Source organism: Lissotriton vulgaris, chromosome 1_1 (assembly GCF_964263255.1).
Source record: "Lissotriton vulgaris chromosome 1_1, aLisVul1.2, whole genome shotgun sequence".
Taxonomy (NCBI): Eukaryota; Metazoa; Chordata; class Amphibia; order Caudata; family Salamandridae; genus Lissotriton; species Lissotriton vulgaris.
Window position 1 is genome coordinate 1903787547 of NC_141685.1, and position 20455 is coordinate 1903808001.

General features: G+C 42.0%; 1 protein-coding gene across 1 annotated transcript in view; it reads left to right on the top strand.

Annotated features, from left to right (window-relative positions):
• The window catches only part of TMEM117 (transmembrane protein 117), a 2083068-nt gene that overhangs the window by 1040887 nt on the left and 1021726 nt on the right, over positions 1–20455 (top strand). The window contains exon 4 of the mRNA XM_086938367.1: positions 10357–10456. Coding sequence (XP_086794493.1) covers positions 10357–10456 — 100 coding nt within the window. The remainder of the gene's footprint in view (positions 1–10356; positions 10457–20455) is intronic.

Consider the following 20455-nt stretch of genomic DNA (forward strand, 5'->3'; position numbering starts at 1 on the left):
CAGGCATCCCAGACAGTCATCAGGGTAGCTCAAAGATCCTGTCGGGTATCGTGGACTGTTGTTGCTGGAGCTTTGCATTGGTGATCCTCCAAACTGTTGATGCTGTAGCACCACACACATATCGCAATGTCAGGCATCACTGGTGGTCGCTTTGGTGCGAAGAGTCAGGTTCAACAGTGCTTCACTTTGGTGGGCAGCAAGATCTACAGACCTGTTCTCGAAGGATTTCTCCTTTTCGTTAAAGAGGAGGTCAACAAGTGCAGGGCCTGAGAGACAACTCCTGGGGGTTAAAAACTCCCTGCAACATAGGCCAGCAAGGCTCAGGAAGGTCCAGTTGCAGGTCCAAGCAGCAGGTTTCTGGGCAGTTGCAGCGAGCATCTGGAGCGTGTTATGTCCCTGTGGCTCAAAACAGGAAGTCAGCTGGCCTTTGGAGTCATTTCAGCCAGGGATGAAGGTCCAGCCTTTCTTCTCAGCAGAGCAGTAGAGTAACAGGTCAACACATTGACAGTCCTTATGGCAGCAAAGCAGCACAGCACTCCATATTCTGTACTATTCACAGGCCCAGATGTGTACTGAAGAGTTGGACCTGAGGGTCCAATATTTATCCCTACTATCCACTTTGAAGTAGGGGATGTTTCTAGAGAATTCCCTTTGAAGTCCACGAAGTTTCCTGCCTCCTCTGTCATGGTTCCAATCTGGTGGCATGAATAATGCAATGGTGACAAGTCCTTTTTGTGAAGGCATGGCACAGTGTGTTCAGTTGCAAGTGAGTCTGTGTGCACCATGCCCCTATCCTACCAGTTTATGGCCCATCCAGGCTCACCTAATCCCTCTATTGTGGGACTGTTTGGGAGGAATAGACAAAGTCCATCTGCCAACTAGACCTAGTCAGGTGACTCAGGAACATGCTGAATGCACCACATAGGGCAGGAAAATGCCAAGTTTGTAAAAATGGCATTTTCTAAATTGTAACTTAAAATCTGACTTTACCATTAAAGGGTACTTCCTATTAAAATTTCTCAGACACCAAACAAGACATTCTGATCTGTGCCTAATTGAAAGTTTGTGACTAAGGTGTCAGATCCGGCTGACATGCACTTTAGTTTCAATATCTCCCCTACGAGTGAGAATGGTCGGATTGCGGAAAACACGTTCACTGGGAAGTACTTTGGGTGTCCATAAATAGCGTCACTTCCTAAACTATTTCCAGTGTGTGGAAGAATTGTTTTGCATCCTTTCACCAAGGTAATTTATTTTCCTTTCACATGGAGAGACAAATATAATTTGACTCTCTTTCACTGTTTTGCGAAGTTTCCTGAACCTGGTTTAGGCTCCGAGAACGTAGATAAAAGTTAATACTGCATGCAGGCAACTTTTCCTTGATCTGCTTGGCACTTGAATACTTATTGAACAAGAAATTAATATGTGGTACTCGGATGGGACACGAGCATCAGCCGTGCCCGTAAGGAATTATGACATAGCTAAATGCTTATTGAATGCAGTTTTTTGAGTCTTCCCTTCGAAGTTGCGTTTGACACATCTATGGTTGTGGGTCTCTTTGCCCCAATTCATTTGTGTCTCCTACTTTTATTCTGTCCTGTTAATGACTCCAACATAAATAATTGTACCAAGGGAGTCAAAACATCAACAACAACATATATGGACTGATTTTTACATTTGATTGTGGTTTTTGACACTCATGTTTTGAGTGCCATCTGTAATAACATACTGTCCCAATCAGTCCCATGTATATATTTCTGTTTATAGCACAAGCGCAAACTTTTAATCACCATACTCACCTTCTGTGTACTGTCACTTTATAGGATTAATACAGATGCTGTGCAATAAAACAAAATAAATCCATGTATCGCTTAATTGAAACAAGCTGCAGAAAAGTTTCTTTACATCACTATTGCCTGCAGAAGTCCAAGGCTATTCTTCCCCCATAGAGACCACCTTCTCTTGATAATCTCAATTAAAAGTTGCCACTTATTAGATGCAAAGAGGCAACTCAATGTTATCATAAGGAAGATGTTGGCCTTGCAGGAGTGAAAAACAAATGTAGGAGCTTTTCACTACCAGCACATGTAAAACTTAAAATTACATGTCCTATGATTTGAAACCACTGCGCTCTGGGCTGTTTCGGCCCTACCCCAGGAATGACCAATATGTGTTAAAAAGGAGGGTTTAGTCCTGGTAAAATGTCTGTTTTGACCTGGCGAAATGTCTATTTTGCCAGGTCAAAAAAATGGCAGATTAAATCTGCACACACAGGCTGCGATGGCAGGCCTGAAACATGTTAAAGAGGCTACTTAAATGGGTGGCACATCAGTGCAGCAGATCCACTAGTAGCATTTATTTACAAGCCCTGGTCACATATAGTACCACTTAATTTGGGACTTACAAGTAAATGAAATGTACCAGCTGGGTGTAACCCAATTGTCCAATGTTGAAGGGCGAGAGCATAAGCACTTTAGCACTGGTTCACAGTGGTGAAGTGTACAGAGTCCTAAAAGCCAATAAAAATGTGTTCAGAAAATAGGAGGGTGGAGGCAACACATTTGGGGATGACCCTGCAGAAAGGGCCCACTCCAGCAACAGTCACTTATTACAGTCTCAGTACACAAAACAGAAAGGTTAATAATCCCAGCCTAGGAGAACCTATCTAAATCCTAAATTAGAAAGGGGACCTGGAACGTGTGATATGATTCTTGCCCGGTATGATACACATCATTCAATCTTTACCTAATGCAGAGAGAAGGGAACAAGCCCTATTTTTGTTGGGTAATAATAGTCCAAGATTATATGGTGACTGCAAAGAAGCATGCATAGAAAGCCTCTTTGTACACTAGAAATGTGTAGTGAATCAGACCCATTCAATACATAGTGAGGAGCACAAACAGCAACATTATGAGCATATAGTCTGGCTCACCCTGTTTTTTTGTACATAAAACATCATGAGGAAGCCTTTCTCTATAGTCTTACACTGTATAAGAATAAAGGGAAAATGAGGTTCAAGATCCAGCCTTGATCTGCATAAACCTATTTATTTCCCTCTTATACATATTTCATCAAGGCTTCAGGCCCTCAATATACCTAATTGTTACTTCTGGTCAACTACATCAGTGCGATGACCGACCAGGAGTCTGCCTGAGGTCCTGTTTGGATTGGTGTCAGTACAACGCGTTATTTTACGTCGCATTCCGTTACAACGCAGATTTTACAACGCAGGATCCATTACATCGGATGCCATTACAACGCATGGCATTACATAGCAGATGGTATTACAACGCATGGCATTACATCGTAAGTATAGGTAAGTATACCTTTTTTTAAAAATGTTATTAAGTTAATTTAATTAATTTAATTTAAACAATTTAATTAAAATACATTTTAAAATAGTCATTAATTTAATTTAATAAAATAATATCTATTTAATAAATGTAATTTTAATAAAAATTGTAATTAATTAAAATAAATTAAAATAATGAAATTAGTTTAATGTACATATTTTTAAAATCGAAATTAAATTAAATTAATATTAATAATTTATTTAATTTAATTAATTTAATTTAAAAATGTAATTAATGTAAAATAATTAATTTAATTTATTAAATATATTTTAATTAATTTAATTTATTAAATATATTTTAATTAATTTAAAAATGGTCAATATAATTTAATTATCCCTAAACACAAACCTACCCCTGAACCCTAAAACACCCCTGTACCCCAAAACCCAAACCCTGCCCTAAAACCTAAAAACACCCCTGTACCCCAAAACCCAAACCCTGCCCTAAAACCTAAAAACACCCCTGTACCCCCAAAACCCAAACCCTGCCCTAAAACCTAAAAACACCCCTGTACCCCAAAACTCAAACCCTGCCCTAAAACCTAAAAACACCCCTGTACCACAAAACCCAAACCCTGCCCTAAAACCTAAAAACACCCCTGTACCCCAAAACCCAAACCCTGCCCTAAAACCTAAAAACACCCCTGTACCCCAAAACCCAAACCCTGCCCTAAAACCTAAAACCACCCCTGTACCCCAAAAACCCAAACCCTGCCCTAAAACCTAAAAACACCCCTGTACCCCAAAACCCAAACCCTGCCCTAAAACCTAAAAACACCCCTGTACCCCAAAACCCAAACCCTGCCCTAAAACCTAAAAACACCCCTGTACCCCAAAACCCAAACTCTGCCCTAAAACCTAAAAATACCCAAACACCCCAAAACATATACCTCAGTACCCCAAAACATATACTCCTATTCTCATACTTATTTAAAAAATTACTTAAATTAATATATTTAATTTATAATATTTAAAAACATAAATAAACATTTTTTTATTATTAATAATAATTAAATCAATTATATAATATTAAATACATTTTTTTTAAAATTATATACTTACCAATACTTACGATGTAATGGTATGCGTTGTAATAGCATCTGCTATGTAATGCCATGCGTTGTAATGGCATCCGATGTAATGGATCCAGCGTTGTAAAATCTGCGTTGTAACGGAATGCGACGTAAAAGTTGCGTTGTAAGTGATACACACCTCCTGTTTTGGACTCTGACTCTTCTAGATCTAGTTTCCTCCTATCAAGTGACAAGCCACCTTGAGTGATAGGCAAATATACAGCACATTATTATCTGCCCCAAGGGATGTCACTGTTTTAACTTAATTGTTTCCTTATGTAGGTAGATTACATGCCTGCAGGAGGAATCATGTAATTAAAAACAAAGACTGGACTGGTAACAGCCGCGATTTGACTCTGAGCCTGCACCAAAAAACAAAGATCCGAATTGAATGCCCTTTGATTTTTATGAGATCTTCTGTTTCAAATAAAGCCAGGGTGTAAAAAGTACAGTGCCACGTATTGCTACATGAGCTCAAGCACTGCTGACGTCAGCAGGAGGTGTGGCCTTTTGTGGCTAGTGGGCAGTACTGATCCTCCAATAAACCACTGATTAGCGAAGTGCAGCTCCTTGAGGGACTTATTTTAAAATGTTTATTTTATCAACTTCCCGAATCTGATTTAGTTTGTTGCCTATTATAGCTATTTTGCAATATATGCAGGATACATAATTTTTACTTGTTACTGGGCAAAGTTTCCAAAGTGTCCAAGTCTTACAAGTTATCTCAAAACAATCTTATTTAATTAACCTTACAACAATTCCATCTATTTATTACATGAAAAACAGTGCAGACCGATGACATCTAAAAACCCAATGTATATAACCAACACAAATTAAAAACCGTAGTAGTCCTATAGCTGTCATTTTGTGGGTTAACACTCTGAATCTGTTATATCTGTTCATTTGTAATCGTACTGTTGTGTGCTCTTGTATATGAACAAGAAATAACAGCATGGTCAAATTCACATTGTTTGAACAATTCAGTTGACAGTCTTCTGGACACATGTTTCCTCTTTGTCTTCCACACCACTCTGAGTGAACATTATCCACCACAAAACACTGGCATCAATATCTTATGGTGACCTCAATGCATTTTCTTGGGTAGCAGCAGGCTCCACAAGCCATCCATATGCAGGGTGAAAACTGCATGATAAGTCTCATTGTGGACACACTAGTGACCCCACAGAAGAGGAGGCTAAATGTGTTCACTACGGGGATGACCTTGAGTGTTACCCTTGGAGTTTTTAATTATTAAAATATTGTGAAAAATAATCGGTGTTTGTTGGACATTGCTCTTTCTGTAGGGTTACCTCATATTTTTGTCTTTCTCTGCCTTTCTTTGCTGAAGCCTTTGTGTTGGTTTTTAGGACTTTGTGCAGTTTCCCCTGCTAATCAGTGGTAAAGTGCTTGTTCCTCTCCCCCTAAACATGGTAAAATTGACCTTCACCTGTTTGCTATATTTAATTTGCTTGTACATCCCTAGTATATGGTAGTACGTGTACATATGCCCTGTAAATTAAATGCTACTAGTGAGCTGCAGCACTCACTGTGCAACCCACTAAAGTAGCCTTTTAAAACATGTCTCAGGCCTGCCATTGCAGTCTGTAGTGCAATTTTAAACTGCCATTTGGACATGGCAAAATAGACCTGTGCCAGGCCTAAACATTCCTTTTTAATACCTATATGTTACCCTGCAGGTCACCATAAAGGCTGATAGGACAGGGTGCATGGTAGGTTTAGAGACAATGTGTAAACTAATTGTGCAGCATTTAAAAAGTAAAATAGTGAAAATACACCATAAAAGGAGCCCATAACAGAGTTTGAAAAATGGACACATTTTTAAATAAATTAATAAAGACCAAAATGACGGAAATCCAATTAATAAAACCAGAGAGGTTGAATTTTAAAAATGTTTGTGAAAATTGTGTCAAAAAGCACAAAGCACCAACTGGGGATATCTGGTTGCTCAAGATCGGGATAAAGTCACAAGTTCAGGTCGACCATGATGGAGACCAAGGGACCCAGTTAGGCCAGCTGAACAGAGTACCTTAAATACTGGTTGCAGAGTGTTGCGTAGATCTGTGTCAAAGACACCGCTCAGCCAAAGCGATGCATCGATTCCGAGATGCGATGAGGCTATGGTGCAAAGTCCTGTTACGTCGTCGTCGAGGATCCCTTTTTCAGATGCTTGCAATACGAAGTCTGGTGTAGGTGATGCAGTGCGCAGTGGACGATGTATTGGTTCCGAGGAGCTGCCGGCTGTGATGCTGAGTCCTGCATCATCATCGAGGTTGCTGTTGATGAGAGATGCAAGGAACTAAGCTGTGGATGTGCTGCGTTGTTGGGTGGTGCGTCAGTTCTGATGAGTGAAGAGTTAAAGTGAGATTTTGCAACAGGTCTAATCCACACAGCAGGGATAATGTATTGGTTCTGCTCGAGGATGCGCCGCTCAGCAGAGGAGATGTATTGGTTCGGCTAGAGGATGTGTGAGTTCTGCTGACAAGCACCTTAGGCAGGTACCACCCCTGTCCAGGACAGGGGTGGTACCACTTGGCAGGGTTGACTCACAGATGGCAGAGTCCAGGTGCATGTGCAAGGTTGTTGAAATGCCCCGGAGTCTTCAGATCAGCAGGCCAGCCAACTAGCCCTACGAGCCACACTTTGTTCTGGTTTCAAGAGATGCTTGACTAGTCTTTCTCCCCAAGGCAAGAGAGCAAAAGGCAGTAGGTCAGCACTGCGCATCAGGAGTCCAAAAGAGCAGCAGTCCTTCAGTACCACAGCAGTCTGTCTTATCTATTGGTCCAGGAGTGTACTGAAGTGATGGTATCTGAGGGCCTTCTTTTTTACACAGTTGTATCTTTGAAGTGACAAGAAGCTTCCAGAGGCATTTTTTTAAAGGGCACCAATGCCCTGCCTTCCCTGCCCTGGCTCCAGACTAACTATAGTGGGTATACAGCTCTTTGTGTGGAGACAGGACACAGCCCATTAGGGTGCAAGAGAAGCTGTGCCCAGTTCCTTCCTCCCATCGTACCAGTGATGTCCCACTCAGTCACACCTAAGCTCCCATTCATTGTATGTGGCTGTGTTGGAGGAATACACAAAGCCCAACTGCCAACTACACACAGGCATGTGACTAGAGGCAAGCCCTAGGCACCAAATGGCTAAGGGAAGAAAATGCCAACTCTCTAAAGGTGTTTATCAAGAGGTTGTGTCTGTTTTTTGTCAGTAAGCTTAGGCCACTGTAAAATCAAACTCAATAAAGGTCACTATTACTGACACCAGTTAACTCATTTGATGTATCATAGTGGTCACCAAACTTAATTAGAATGGCCACATTTTTTATTTTTTCTTATATTTTTCATCAAATTTTTTTTCAGTATCATAACCACCTTTAAGTATTAAAAAGTCACAATTATACATTACCATAGTATTTGAGACACTCCGCCTTGTACTCAGTCCCAGGTCATTAGACCTCCTCCAAATCTGAATCACTCTCATCTCGGTCCGGAGGTGGTTCACAAATAGCACCCCTATACTTATTCCACGTCCCCCAGATTTTACTCCATTTTTTTGGGCATTCCCTCCTAGTGAAAACCGCACTTTCAGTTATCATAGTTGCATCCATATCTCTACCCCACGCTGCTAGATTAGGCACCCCCTACCCCATTTTTGTGCTATATTACTCCTGGCAGCCGTCACGCCCAGTGTTACCCAACTTTGCCCTGAGCGTGTGAGATCATTCGGCTCCCATATGTTTAACAAGCAACATCCCGGCTCAGGTAGAAGCGAGACCCCCTCCGATTGCAACATAGTTCTCATCACTTGCGCCCAGTATTCTGCTATTCTAGGACAATCCCAAATGGTGTGATAAAAGGTTCCTTCTTCTCCGCAATCAAACAGGCTGAAGGGATGTTCTGCCCTCATTATTTTGTCCAAAGTGTGTCCAGTATAGTATGACCGGTGTAGGACACGCAACTGCACTAGTCTGAGGCGTGAGGGTATGCCCACCTCCCGTTTCATCACATTTTTAACAATTCTTTAACACAACATGTCATAGGCTTTAGAGCAGTATACCAATTGTGACAACTATAAAACTTTGTGACCTACCACGACATTAATCTTTAGAAACACAAATAATTGAAACATAATTAACAGAGACATACAAAAAATCTGAAAAATATAACAAGTTTTTAATGTCCCAGTTCTCAATTTTAATATTTAAGGAGTACAACATTCATTGCATTTCTCTGTACTCTTAAAATTCCTGATAGATAGGAGTTGGAGAAGCTGCCGTTTCATGGGCTAGCGAAAAGGGGTCTGGGTTTCTTTCTTTTTTTCTGCAGGTTCCCTTTATCCCAAATGTATTTCAACTAACGCCCTAAATTGAAAGCGTTGCCGCATTCTGAACTTCACAAGTCTGGGTTCTGCTAAGGAAATTAACTGGATGAGTCTGTAATCAAAGAGAGGAATGTTATGAATAACATTGAATGTGATGGGACTACATTTTTCTAAAGAGAGCCCTCTTTACGGATGTACTTATTTTTTAGAATTCACTTTTGTGTTCCATTGCTTTGTTGAAAATGTTGAGTTGTGTTGGTGAAAAACAAATAAAAGCCAACAACAAGTCTGATGCCATTCTTCATTGAAAATTCCATGAAAAGCTGAATTTGCTGTTGATTACTTAAACGTACTTAGCTGAACTCATCAAAATGGAACTTTGTCCGTTTCCTTCTGTGTGGAATGCTTATTCTTCTGGGGTGCAAATCTAAGCAGGTTGCTTTGTTGCATTTAACCAGCTTCCCTTGGCCCCAATAAAGTCCCAGCACAAGAATGGCTTTCAAACAAGACACAAAGGGGGAGATTGACTAAGATTTTACAGCGTTTTGCGTCCAAAAAGTGACACAAATTGTTGCAAATCTTTTTTTTCCATTTTACTTTCCAGCTCTGAACCTGTTTACTACTTGGAAATACTGTGAAAGTAGTGCAAAGCCGTGCGTAGAGCTTATTTGCATTACTTAGCGCCAAGGGGGCATACCTTGGATGGCACATGGGCATTCCCTTGCAACCACCCAAGGTTTCTGACGCTAAACCCAATTCCTAAACAAAGTAGACCGGTTTTAGCGTCAGAAAACTGTGCCCTTTTAATGTAGGTGCAGGGAAGGAGAAATGCTTTCTTTTCACCTTCCTTTTGCAACTTTTTACATGTGCTGCACTGTACAGCACACGTATAAAGTCGGAAAAGGATTGAAGTTAGTCTATGCATGGTACTGGAAGGGAGCCTTTCCAGGACAAAACCTATGCTAGACTCACGGAGACACCCCTGCACCATCCTGCAAAGGTTTCTCAGTGGCGCGCAGCTGCTCATTTCAGCGCTGGCACTAGGTAGAGGGGAGGAGAGTGCCATATTTCAATACATTTGCAGCTGCACTGCACTACGTGTGAACTAAGTACATCTGGCCAAAGTATCTTTCATGCCATACACTGTAATGATAAACAACCGTGTGTGATTTGAATACATCGCACTGAAGCAAGTGGATGCTTTGATGGGTTTTGTTCACAGTATGAAAAATAAAATAGTTTTGCACGACGAAAGGGTAAACCTTGCTGCTTTAAACAAATTATAAAGTGTCGGTAATACGGAACTAGTTTGAAATGTTAGCGAAATATGACTGCAGTTTGAACATAAATTGTTCTTCGGCCATGTCGTCGATGTACTTTCCTTTATTAAGAAGTATAATGTACAGCAGTAAGTATTCAAAAACTAGCATGCTGTTCTATTTTGCATGTATATTTCACGTGTATTTTAGTTTTAAAACAAAAATAATCTTACTTTTTGTTAGAATACATATTTACCACATAATTTTCATTGATATTTTAAATCCTGGTAAAATTCAAATTTTAATATATAACTATATTATTTTTATCCTACAGATCACACATAATAACAGATTATATGGGCATCAGGAATCAGACCTTCATGAAAATAGCAGCAGTTGGAACTTGGATGGGAGACTTTGTCACAGCTTGGATGGTGAGGAAATAAATCACATAATAAACTCTGGATACAAAAATGTTATGTCAAATAAAAATTCACAGCTCAGAAAAAAATAGTACGAAAAGAAATAGTTTAACACTTTTAATATGACAAAGGAATAATGCATTAGCAGGAGGAAACATAGCGATTTGAGATCTGGTATATTAGGCGACACACAGTTAACTGATGTAATCAGAAGGAATTTCTGAGTATATTTTCATGTAAGATTATGCGCTGGGTGTGGAGTTATTGAGGCAAATGCACCAATAGTTTCACAGCTAATTTCAGAAACTAGAAAGCAACGATGCTATGCACCATTGAATTCAGAAAGAATACTAACTGCATTTTCCACGCAGAATAGATTTGGCAAACATGCCAGTAAAGGACAATTAGGCCAAACTAAAAAAAATCTTGAACAGAGGCACTGTAGTAGGTGCACTAACCAATAAAAAGATGAGGATGCAAAGTATTGTTTTTCCATTTATAACAGGTTGAAAAATAAAAATTAATTTGGCAAATGTCATCGATATTTGTTTTGACTCCTACCAAAATTTCAAATTTCAATTTCAAAATACACAATTGCCTTCAGAGAATAAATGGCAACTGAAGATTTTAAATAACATGACCTGAAGCAAAGTAATTGTCAGAATTTGTGTTATTAATTTGGGGAAGCAGTGACCCTCACCAACTCAATAAAAGAATTTACTGGGGCACTTGGTATGGAGGGAAGGGGGACAATCCTAGTTCTTGGAGACTACCTCTTGTAGTTATGACACAAGCAGTAGGCAATCCCCATAGAAATGCGTGTTAAAATAAAGCAGTGCAAACATTTGAAAAATAAAGAACATACATTCCAAAACCAATTCTGAAAAATGTAAACAGGTACAATTAGCAAACCATCTTTAACATCTGAAGTGGGCAACTGGAGATATTCATTCTTAAAGATTTAAGGCAAAACAGACCTAAAAAATATAAAGTACCAGCTTCCACACCCTGAAGATGTTGAGGAAAATAATAAAATGGCTCCCAAGCAACACAAGAAAAACAGTTACTCATTTCCTAGTCAACAGCAAGTTGGACCATGGGAACACTCTATGACAGGATCAACAAACAACTCACTAGAACACTACAGACAATCCAGAACTCAGTAGCCCAGCTCATCCTCAACCTCCCACACAGAACTCACATTACACCACACCTCAGGGAACTACACTACCTTCCAACACACAAACATGTTCAATTTATACTCCTCACACAGACATTCAAGGCACTCCACAAGTCAGGCCCCACCTACCTGCCAGTCACATCTTCTTCCACCAATCATCCAGACACCTCCACTCCATAAAACTCCTACTTGCCAAAATCCCGCTCATACACAGAACTGGATCAGGAAGATGAGCCTTCTCTGACAATCCTCCCAAAGCGTGGAACTACCTCCCTCTCCACAATAGAGCATCCTCCTCTCTTCTCGATTTCCACAAGAAGCTCTAGACCTGGCTTTTATTGAATCAGCCTACCATAAATAGGGCCAGGATACTCTTGCAGGTGATAGTGCACATTACAAATACACATAACATAACAAAGCATCATTTAAAAACAGCAGTTTGTGATTTACAGTACTTAAATATGATTTCAGGCAGAACATTACAGCGCAGGTGTCGGATCTAGCAAGGGGGTTGTCCCAGTAAAATGTTTTATTATAAGATTTAGTCTCTGAATTGAAATTCAAAACCCTCTTGGAGGGCAAGTTCGAAGCCTGAGGCCCGCAAGTGTTTCCTGAGGTTGGTCAGGTAATTGAGTAGCCACAGAAACCATTGTTTTTTGAGCCAAGAGGTTCAAGTAGGCTAAAGCTGAATCTTGTAGCCGCCAATGTTGTGTTGTTTCTAGGGTGAATTTGCTACCTTGTCCCCAGTCCAAGGATTTACCTTCAAACTAAGTCAGTTTTGGTTCTAAAAATCCTTCAGTGTTACAGTGCTAGAAACTGTAGTAAGACGGGGCACCAGGAGGTTAGATATTTTCACCACAAGGTAGTGCTGAACCCATTTTTACCACAGCAAAAAGCCTCCGCCTTTTCCCACTCCCTGGTGTCTCTAGGTCCTCGCTGCAGGATTCTCGGCATCTTAATGCTTTCCATCCTTGCCTCCTGCACAGTTTAGTGCTCTTTGGGCAGCTAGTCCTTAATGGAGACAGCATTCCTTTTTTCCTTTAGTGTCCTTGGAGCAGGCAAACACAAGGTCAGCCATCTGGCCCTCGGAAAGAAATTACAGTCCCTGGGTGCCAGGCAGAAGTCAGGAGTCCAGAATTCTATTTTTTCCAGCAGTTCTACCTTCTTCAGATGTAGTCTTACCTGGTCCATGAATGTTCCGAGTAGTTAGTGATGACGTGCAAAAAATCCCAATATTAAAAACAGTCAAACCCTTCTTTACAGTCCCCTAGTTTATTCCCTATTTACATGAGTTTTCCTCACCTCTATCATGGTTAGAAATAGTTTTCTATACTCCTAAAGATGGAGACAACAGATTTAAGATGGTGCTGGTAATCAATTAGAGTTGCCCCATTGGGTGTCTATAAGTCAAAAGAGGTAGTGATAAGGCTGCACTTTGCTCTGTCAATGAACCGTTTCTATTTCATGGGGCTGATCCTTGCTCAGTGACCAGTTTTGGCAATACCCCTTCCTTCCAGGGTCCTGAGGCCAAGTCACTAGCCTTTGAAGCCCAAAGTTAACTCTATCCAAGAATGTGCATTAAGTCTCTAGAGATGAGATGAGTGGCAAATAGGATCCACACCAATTTTTATTCATGCAATACAAAGTATAGTTTTACAAAGTTACTTTTCTAGCAAACTTATCAAAATCTGATTTCACATTTAAATGTGATTTTGAAGATTAAGTGTAAAATAACTTTGTATTCTCTTTCTAGCATTTTAACAAGTGGAGATGTTGAACAAATATTTTATTCACAGCTAAGCGTGTCTATGGGATATCTTGACTTAACTTCCACAGTGAAAATAGCAACTAGGCCTTCATCCACTGTGGGGTCATATATTTTGAATATATAGTGTGCCACATTGTTACATGTATGAGTCACCTTGCCTTGTGTGCTTACAGAGCAGACTTCTGGCTGACATATTAATATACACAAATAGGTATTCTTATGTGACAAAAGAACGTTTCCTCACCACACAGTACTGCAGTACCTTTAAACTACAGCCCAGCCAGAGAACAGTGATGCTCAAGCAAAATAATATATATATATTCTCCATATCTGTGATTGGTGTATATACCCATTATAGCTCACTTATGCCATTTACCTTCCATCCTATTGATACAGTTTCTGCATAATCTACCATCTCCTTATAGCAAAGGTATATAGACAAATGTTACCAATAACATTTTATGGCCGGATTACACTCACTGTTGCACTGAATATGAGTCTTGGTACTGACCGTCCTAATACCATTCAAGAATATGGTCCATAAAAAGGCAAAATATCAGACCATGCAAAAAAGGCACAGTTCATCTATTTTGCTAAAGTAATTAACTATATCCTTTAAATGTTCAACCCACAATGGCAACAGGATTTGGAAGCCATAACAGAGCAATCTAAAAACACTTCAGGTTACAAATATAGAATAATAGATATTATAAATATTGTGAAGTGCATTGGAATTAGATGGATGTAAAGAATGCCTGCTTCATAATTACAAATCACTATATTTAATAACCAATAGCGGCGGATACAGAGAATATTATTGGCAGCCGCATGATCTCAACTATCTTGATAATACTTTTGGGAAACTGGTGTATGCCCTCTAGTGGTGCATGTAATACTAATGTTTATACCATGTTTTTCTAGATGGGTTCGACATATGTTCTTACATTTTGCAATCTGATGAAGGAGAGTGTGTTTATTGATGAATATGCATTTCCTCGCCATTACCAGCACAACTATGCCTCTAGGCCTGCAATGTGGTGACTAGATCTTGTGTCTTGATTCAGACCACCTAATTAAGGAACTTCTCTGTTAGTGAGAATTCATCAGTTTTGTGAAATCTCATTTTCAGTAGCGCTTCCATTGGAAGCCTTTATCATGAATTACCAGATTCTAAACCTGGGTATTCACTGCTTTAGCACAAACGTAGAAAACACAAGTTGATTCTCGCTGTTGCTATGTCCTAAAGGAATTCTAGACTGCTTTAAGAGGGCTCTCTGAGAGCCTGTCAGTGCAGTGCTGGACAGCAGAGAGTGCAGCTTAGGGTGGAGAGAGGGGCAGGGGAAGGCACAGCAAGTGCTAGGAGTCAGTAGCAGGACACAAGTATTTTTCTTTTTATTTTGGCTGGGGTGGCCAAGTTATGTATTGCTCCCCTATCAATACTATGTCCCTGTGTACATTTTGAAAGCAGGGTCAGATGATGGGCGGAGGGGCATGCATTGTTAATATTATAGATGGGTTAAAAGTAAATAAAGGGATGCGTTTCATCTCTGTGTTGAGTGACATCTAGGACAACTTGAGCTTCCCTCTTGCTGTATATTTGGTGAGACTCAGAAATCCCTATTGAAAAACATCCCCATTATTCACCGTTACATATCTATATTTGTGTGTGTATCTTGGCTGTATCTATGTCCTGTCCATTCCTTCATTGCTAAAGAACCAGTTTAAGAATCTTTAGTTTGCCTTTTACTCAGATCCTTCTTTATCCTTAAGTGGGCATCTCTTCGAGGCTTCCGTAATATTCTATGTTAGAATCCTTCTGCATATCAAGACTGGCTCTGTTTGAAGTTAGGTTGCTCTGACTCATCAGTGATTTTGGCTTTGAGGCGAGTCTGGTTCGCACGTCGTTCCTGTAGCAGCCACATACGTCAAATCTTCTCTCTACCAGATGATGCAGATTGGTTGCCTGAATTTAGTTTTTTAAATCGTTCCTGAAAAAGAACAGGATGCTCATTTATGAGCCCAATTTCTACTTGGGGCACAAGTGTGACATCATATCCCATGGTCTTCTATTATCACTCTGCGACATTTAAGAATGCAGGTTTAGTTCATGAACAGGCTCGACACTTTGGGACGGTTCAAGTGAAATTTAGTTTTAACCTTTTCTCGATCTTAAAATCCTACGTTGCTGTCAGTCAAGTTACTGCCACAGCTAGAGAGCTCTGCAGAACTGTTGTGCAATCCTCAGTGCGAAGGGACTCACAAGGAATCAAATTTACCACTAGATACCTATTGCAACGCCTTCTTTACTAGGCCTTTCGTAGTTTTAATAAGTACACTTTCCTGGTATAATTTGGAACATATTCTTTTATTTTCAATGTTTAAGGCTTCCCGTTGTATTGTTACGGAGTGCTCGCATGCTAACTTATAGCATCTCCTGGAGCCTGCAATCAACCCCTTTAACATTACAAGTGTTCAATAGAGGAAATACGTTTTCATTTCATAAAAATAATAATTAATGCAATTACGGAACACCTTTAACCCACCGAGGTCACTTTGGAAGTCAAAAACAAATTTTGATTGAGTCATGGAACAATGGGTTATTAGCAGTAGTAACGCAAGGTATCCATAACTTAAAGTAGTCATAGCTAAACTTTCAATCACATTCAACGTATCAAATTACATTTTTAATGTACATCAAGGCAACTTGATTTAATTATGTATACATCAACTAAAGCTAAATGCTCGAATGGGGAGCAAGTCAATTGAGTTCAACGGACTCTTTCCACAAACAATATATACTGAATGACATGGAAGTAAACAACAGTTGACATACAGCAGTAGTTGTATCAGCTCAAACAAAAATCTGGAGTGATAGCAAAAAGTCAAATTAAATGCACCATAACTTGAAAGTTCCTTTCATTCTCCTCCAAGTACTCATCCGATAATGTATGTATGAATGCCACTAACGATGAGTAATGCATTATTCCAGAAACATCCTGGGATTCACAAAACGTTGGCAGCAGTTCTTGCCTACCTCAGTGAAGTACAGCAGGGACATGCATTAGCAGATTACAGGATGATGGGCACATCTCTGCAGGGTCGTTCAAGGGCACCGGATATCGCCTGAGCTTATATTAGAAAGTATTTCTCCATAGTTGGAGTTAAAACTTTTTGATATTTTTATTTAGTGCCATGTTTTTAGTTACAGTGTCACTTGGCAAACTGAAGAGAAATTGCTTGCTCTACTTTAACATTTGAGAAAAAAGAATGATGTGAGTGCATTAAGCTCATCCTTTTTATCTTAGCCATGTTTCCTGTTTGCAAGACCTCCGCGTTTCATATAGGAACTCTTAAAGATATTTGTGTATTCCGATGAGTGAATTGGAAAATGTACATGTGGTTTGCAATTTGAAAAAGCTTAAACCTAAAATGGATGGAGATACTTATAAATGCAGATTTCTCACCTGATGAATCTCCAAAGGCACAAGACTAGATTCGGAAAGTGGAACTACATCTGCGGCTCCGGTAGGTGTCTGTGGTGCCAACTGGGTGGTGTAGTGCCCCGAATGTGATATCACAGAGTCATATATGACATCACCTTGGCACTCTATTTTTTATGTGCCCCTTGAGATGCAGTTGTCCTCTAATATTAGACTGTTGTGGAGTACTTTAGGGACAATGCCACCAGAGAAGAGGCCAGGATTCCATAGATGTCTTGCTTGCCCCCCTGAGGCGCATCTTTGAGTTCACCTTTTGCGTCTCATGTCCATTCCTGTCCATCAGGTTAGGACTCCTGTCTTGTTGCTGACCGCATGTTTTTACCTTCGGCGTTTTGTGAAGATCCCTATTGAGTGTCAGGAAACCATAAGTGTTCATCTCTGTACCTCTCAGATCCCACTCCTGGGACAGATATGAGGAAGTCTTCCCACTACAAATGTAGAACTCACTGTGCGGGGACTTGTGTTCATCTCAACGCGGGTCCCATCATGGAGCAGCTCTTCTGGTCAGTGAACTGTTTTATGGCCTTCCCCTCAACATCCTCTTCAGAGCAGTGTTCTATCTTGGTGGGTGTGGGGCTGACAATAATGCCCAGCTCTGCATTAGGCACCATCAGCTCCACTGCTAGCCTCACCATCTCCTTCTGACACTACTGAGGTAGCAGCTTTGATACTTGCTTAGCTGAATATGCTCTTCTCTCATCTAGCTACTTTTGGTGGGGCCTTCAGCAGCCCCACGCACCTTCCGCTCTTACATCCACGCCTCTGCTGGTGGTCTGTTTTTGGTGCGACTCAAAGCCACCACTACGAAAGATGCTGAGCAAGGATTAGCAGCCGTTATATTTCCATTAAAGGCCTTTCCACCTTTGACAGCAGCGCTGATACACAAGGCATCTACACCACTGATTCTGGCTATATTTTTTAGACATATTTGGTGATTTTCTTTTAAACCTTCACAAGACTTTCTTAGCCCTTAGTTGTGTGTACTTTAATGTTCAAAAGGTCAACGATAAAGAAGGCTAACTCTGTTCCCATTCCGAGAGTGTAGTGGTTTCTCTGTTTGGTTCCACAGCCTAAGTGACTTCAATACTTCTGAAAGATTTTTTCTCGATAGTCCCTCAGCAGTCCCTTCAAAAGACTCTTTAACCTTTAAGGCTCTGTTGAGCAAGGTGGCTGCAGTCCTGGAATTACCTTTATCCTTTGCAAAAAACTAAGACCAACATTTCGACTGAAATTCTGCTGACTGGTTACTCGATGCCAAAACTCCTATTACTTTTTAATGAGAAGTTGTTTGAATCAGTTACATCTCTTTAAAGTTATCAGCTGTGAAGACTGTCGACTGTGAAGTGGCTCATCATCATCAGGCAGGCCTAGATGAGCCAACATTTTTGTCTTTAACTCATTCTCAGACCGAGAGTTTAGGACAAAATTTTACTGGATTTGTGGAAATTGTTTCTGGCCTTTCTCTTTCCTCCCCTAATTACAGGGAGCTTTTATGGATATAGTTGTCGGAAAATAAATAGTTTTCCCAAGGAAGTCCGGGACTGGGCTCTTGTAATGCCATAAACATATTATGCATTACTGCTACTGTCTTCTGGCAGAAGTCCTGGCTGTTTTTTCTTTTTCTAGATTAAGAAATGAAAATGAAATATGGGTTTTTGTAGAGAGCGTGTTTGCCGTGGCGTCTGACCCCAGGACACCCCCCATGCCTCGTCAGCTGTGAGCGCGTCACTGCCCCCGGCGCCACAGGTTCGCCCCAGGCCTCGGTGTCCCCTCGCCGCTTCTTTTCTCCCTTTCTCTGCTGTTGCCCACACTTGTGATCTAATTTGTGCATTCTTTGTCTGTCTTTAGGTATTCTGTTTCCTCATTGTTATTGTATCCCCACCCACTGGTGTGTCCCCCTGCCGCTACCTCCTCCTTATTCCGCTGTTGCCCACTTGTATCATGATTTGTGCATTTTTTACTGTTTGTTAGTTATCTCTGCTTTTTCCTCGTAGGTGTTGTACCTCTGCCTTCTGGTGTGGCCTCCCCGCTCCCCCCCGCTGCTCCATCGTGGCCCCGCCCCCTTTTTCTTTCTGTACCCCATTGGTCGCCTGCTCCCGCCTCCCAGCTGCTCCTCCCTCCCACTAAGCCTCTTATGGAGCCCGCGCGGCGACCGCACAGTGGGCGCGCCAATTGTGCGCCGAAGGTGCGCCCGTCTACGCCCGTCCGGACCGCGCCCAGCGCCAGAACCCCTGGTCCTCGACGATGCCAGCCCACCCAACGGACTTACAACGCCGCCACCCTCCATGCACTCAACGCTGGCCAGAACCCCGCCTGCTACCGAGCCACCCCAAACCGCACCCAAGGAGCCTTCACCTGCCAAGCCTGCAAATTCTCCTGCCTCCGAACCTACACCGCTCCCACCAAGCCGACCACCAGCAACAACCACCTCAAGTGCTTCCTGCTCAACACCCGCTCCGTCCACAGGCACGCCGTCGAACTCTGGAACCTCCTCAACACAACAGCACTGAACGTCGCCTTCCTCACGGAGACCTGGATGAACGCCTCCTCAGCCCCCGACATCGCCATAGCCATCCCAGATGGCTACAAGATCACCCGAAAGGACCGCGTGAACCAAACTGGAGGAGGCATCGCCATCGTCCACAGAAACACCATCCGCATCACGACCAACTCCGACGACACCCTCACAGCCGCCGAGCACTATCACTTCCAGATACACACCCACCCCAAGACCACCCTCAGAGGCACTCTCATCTACAGACCCCCGGGACCACGCGCCCAATTCAGTGAAGCCATCGCAGACTTCATCAGTCCACACGCCCTCACCTCCTCAGACTACATCCTCCTAGGGGACCTCAACTTCCACCTGGAGAACAACAAGGACTGCAACACCGCCGCCCTGCTGGACAACCTCCACAACCTCGGACTCAAGCAACTGGTGAACACCCCCACCCACTACGCCGGCCACACGCTTGACCCCATCTTCTCCTCCAGCAAGCACATATCCTTCAGCCACTCCACCGGACTACACTGGACAGATCACAGCTGCGTCCACTTCAAGTTCAGGAGAACCACAACCCACCACCACCCGCAACAGGTTCTCCGCAGAAGCTGGAGCAAGATCACCGCCGACCAGCTCACCACCGCCCTCAGCCAGAACCCACCCACCAGCACGACCGACCCCAACGAAGCAGCCCGCAACCTCACACAGTGGCTCACCTACTGGGCCGACGACCTCGCACCACTGAAAAAAGCCCCGTGGTTCACCAACGACCTCAAAAACTCCAAGAAAACCTGCCGCACCCTTGAGAAAGCCTGGCGGCACGACCAGACAACAGAAAACATGACAGCCCTCAAGAACGCCACCCGCAAACACCACAAGCTGATCCGCACCACCAAAAGGACAACATTCAAAGAACGACTGGACAACAACAGCCACAACAGCAAGGAACTCTTCACATCCTGAAAGAGCTCTCCAACCCCAGCGCCTGCAACAACGAGATCACACCCTCGCAAGACCTCTGCGACTCACTCGCCTCGTTCTTCTACCGCAAGATCGCAGA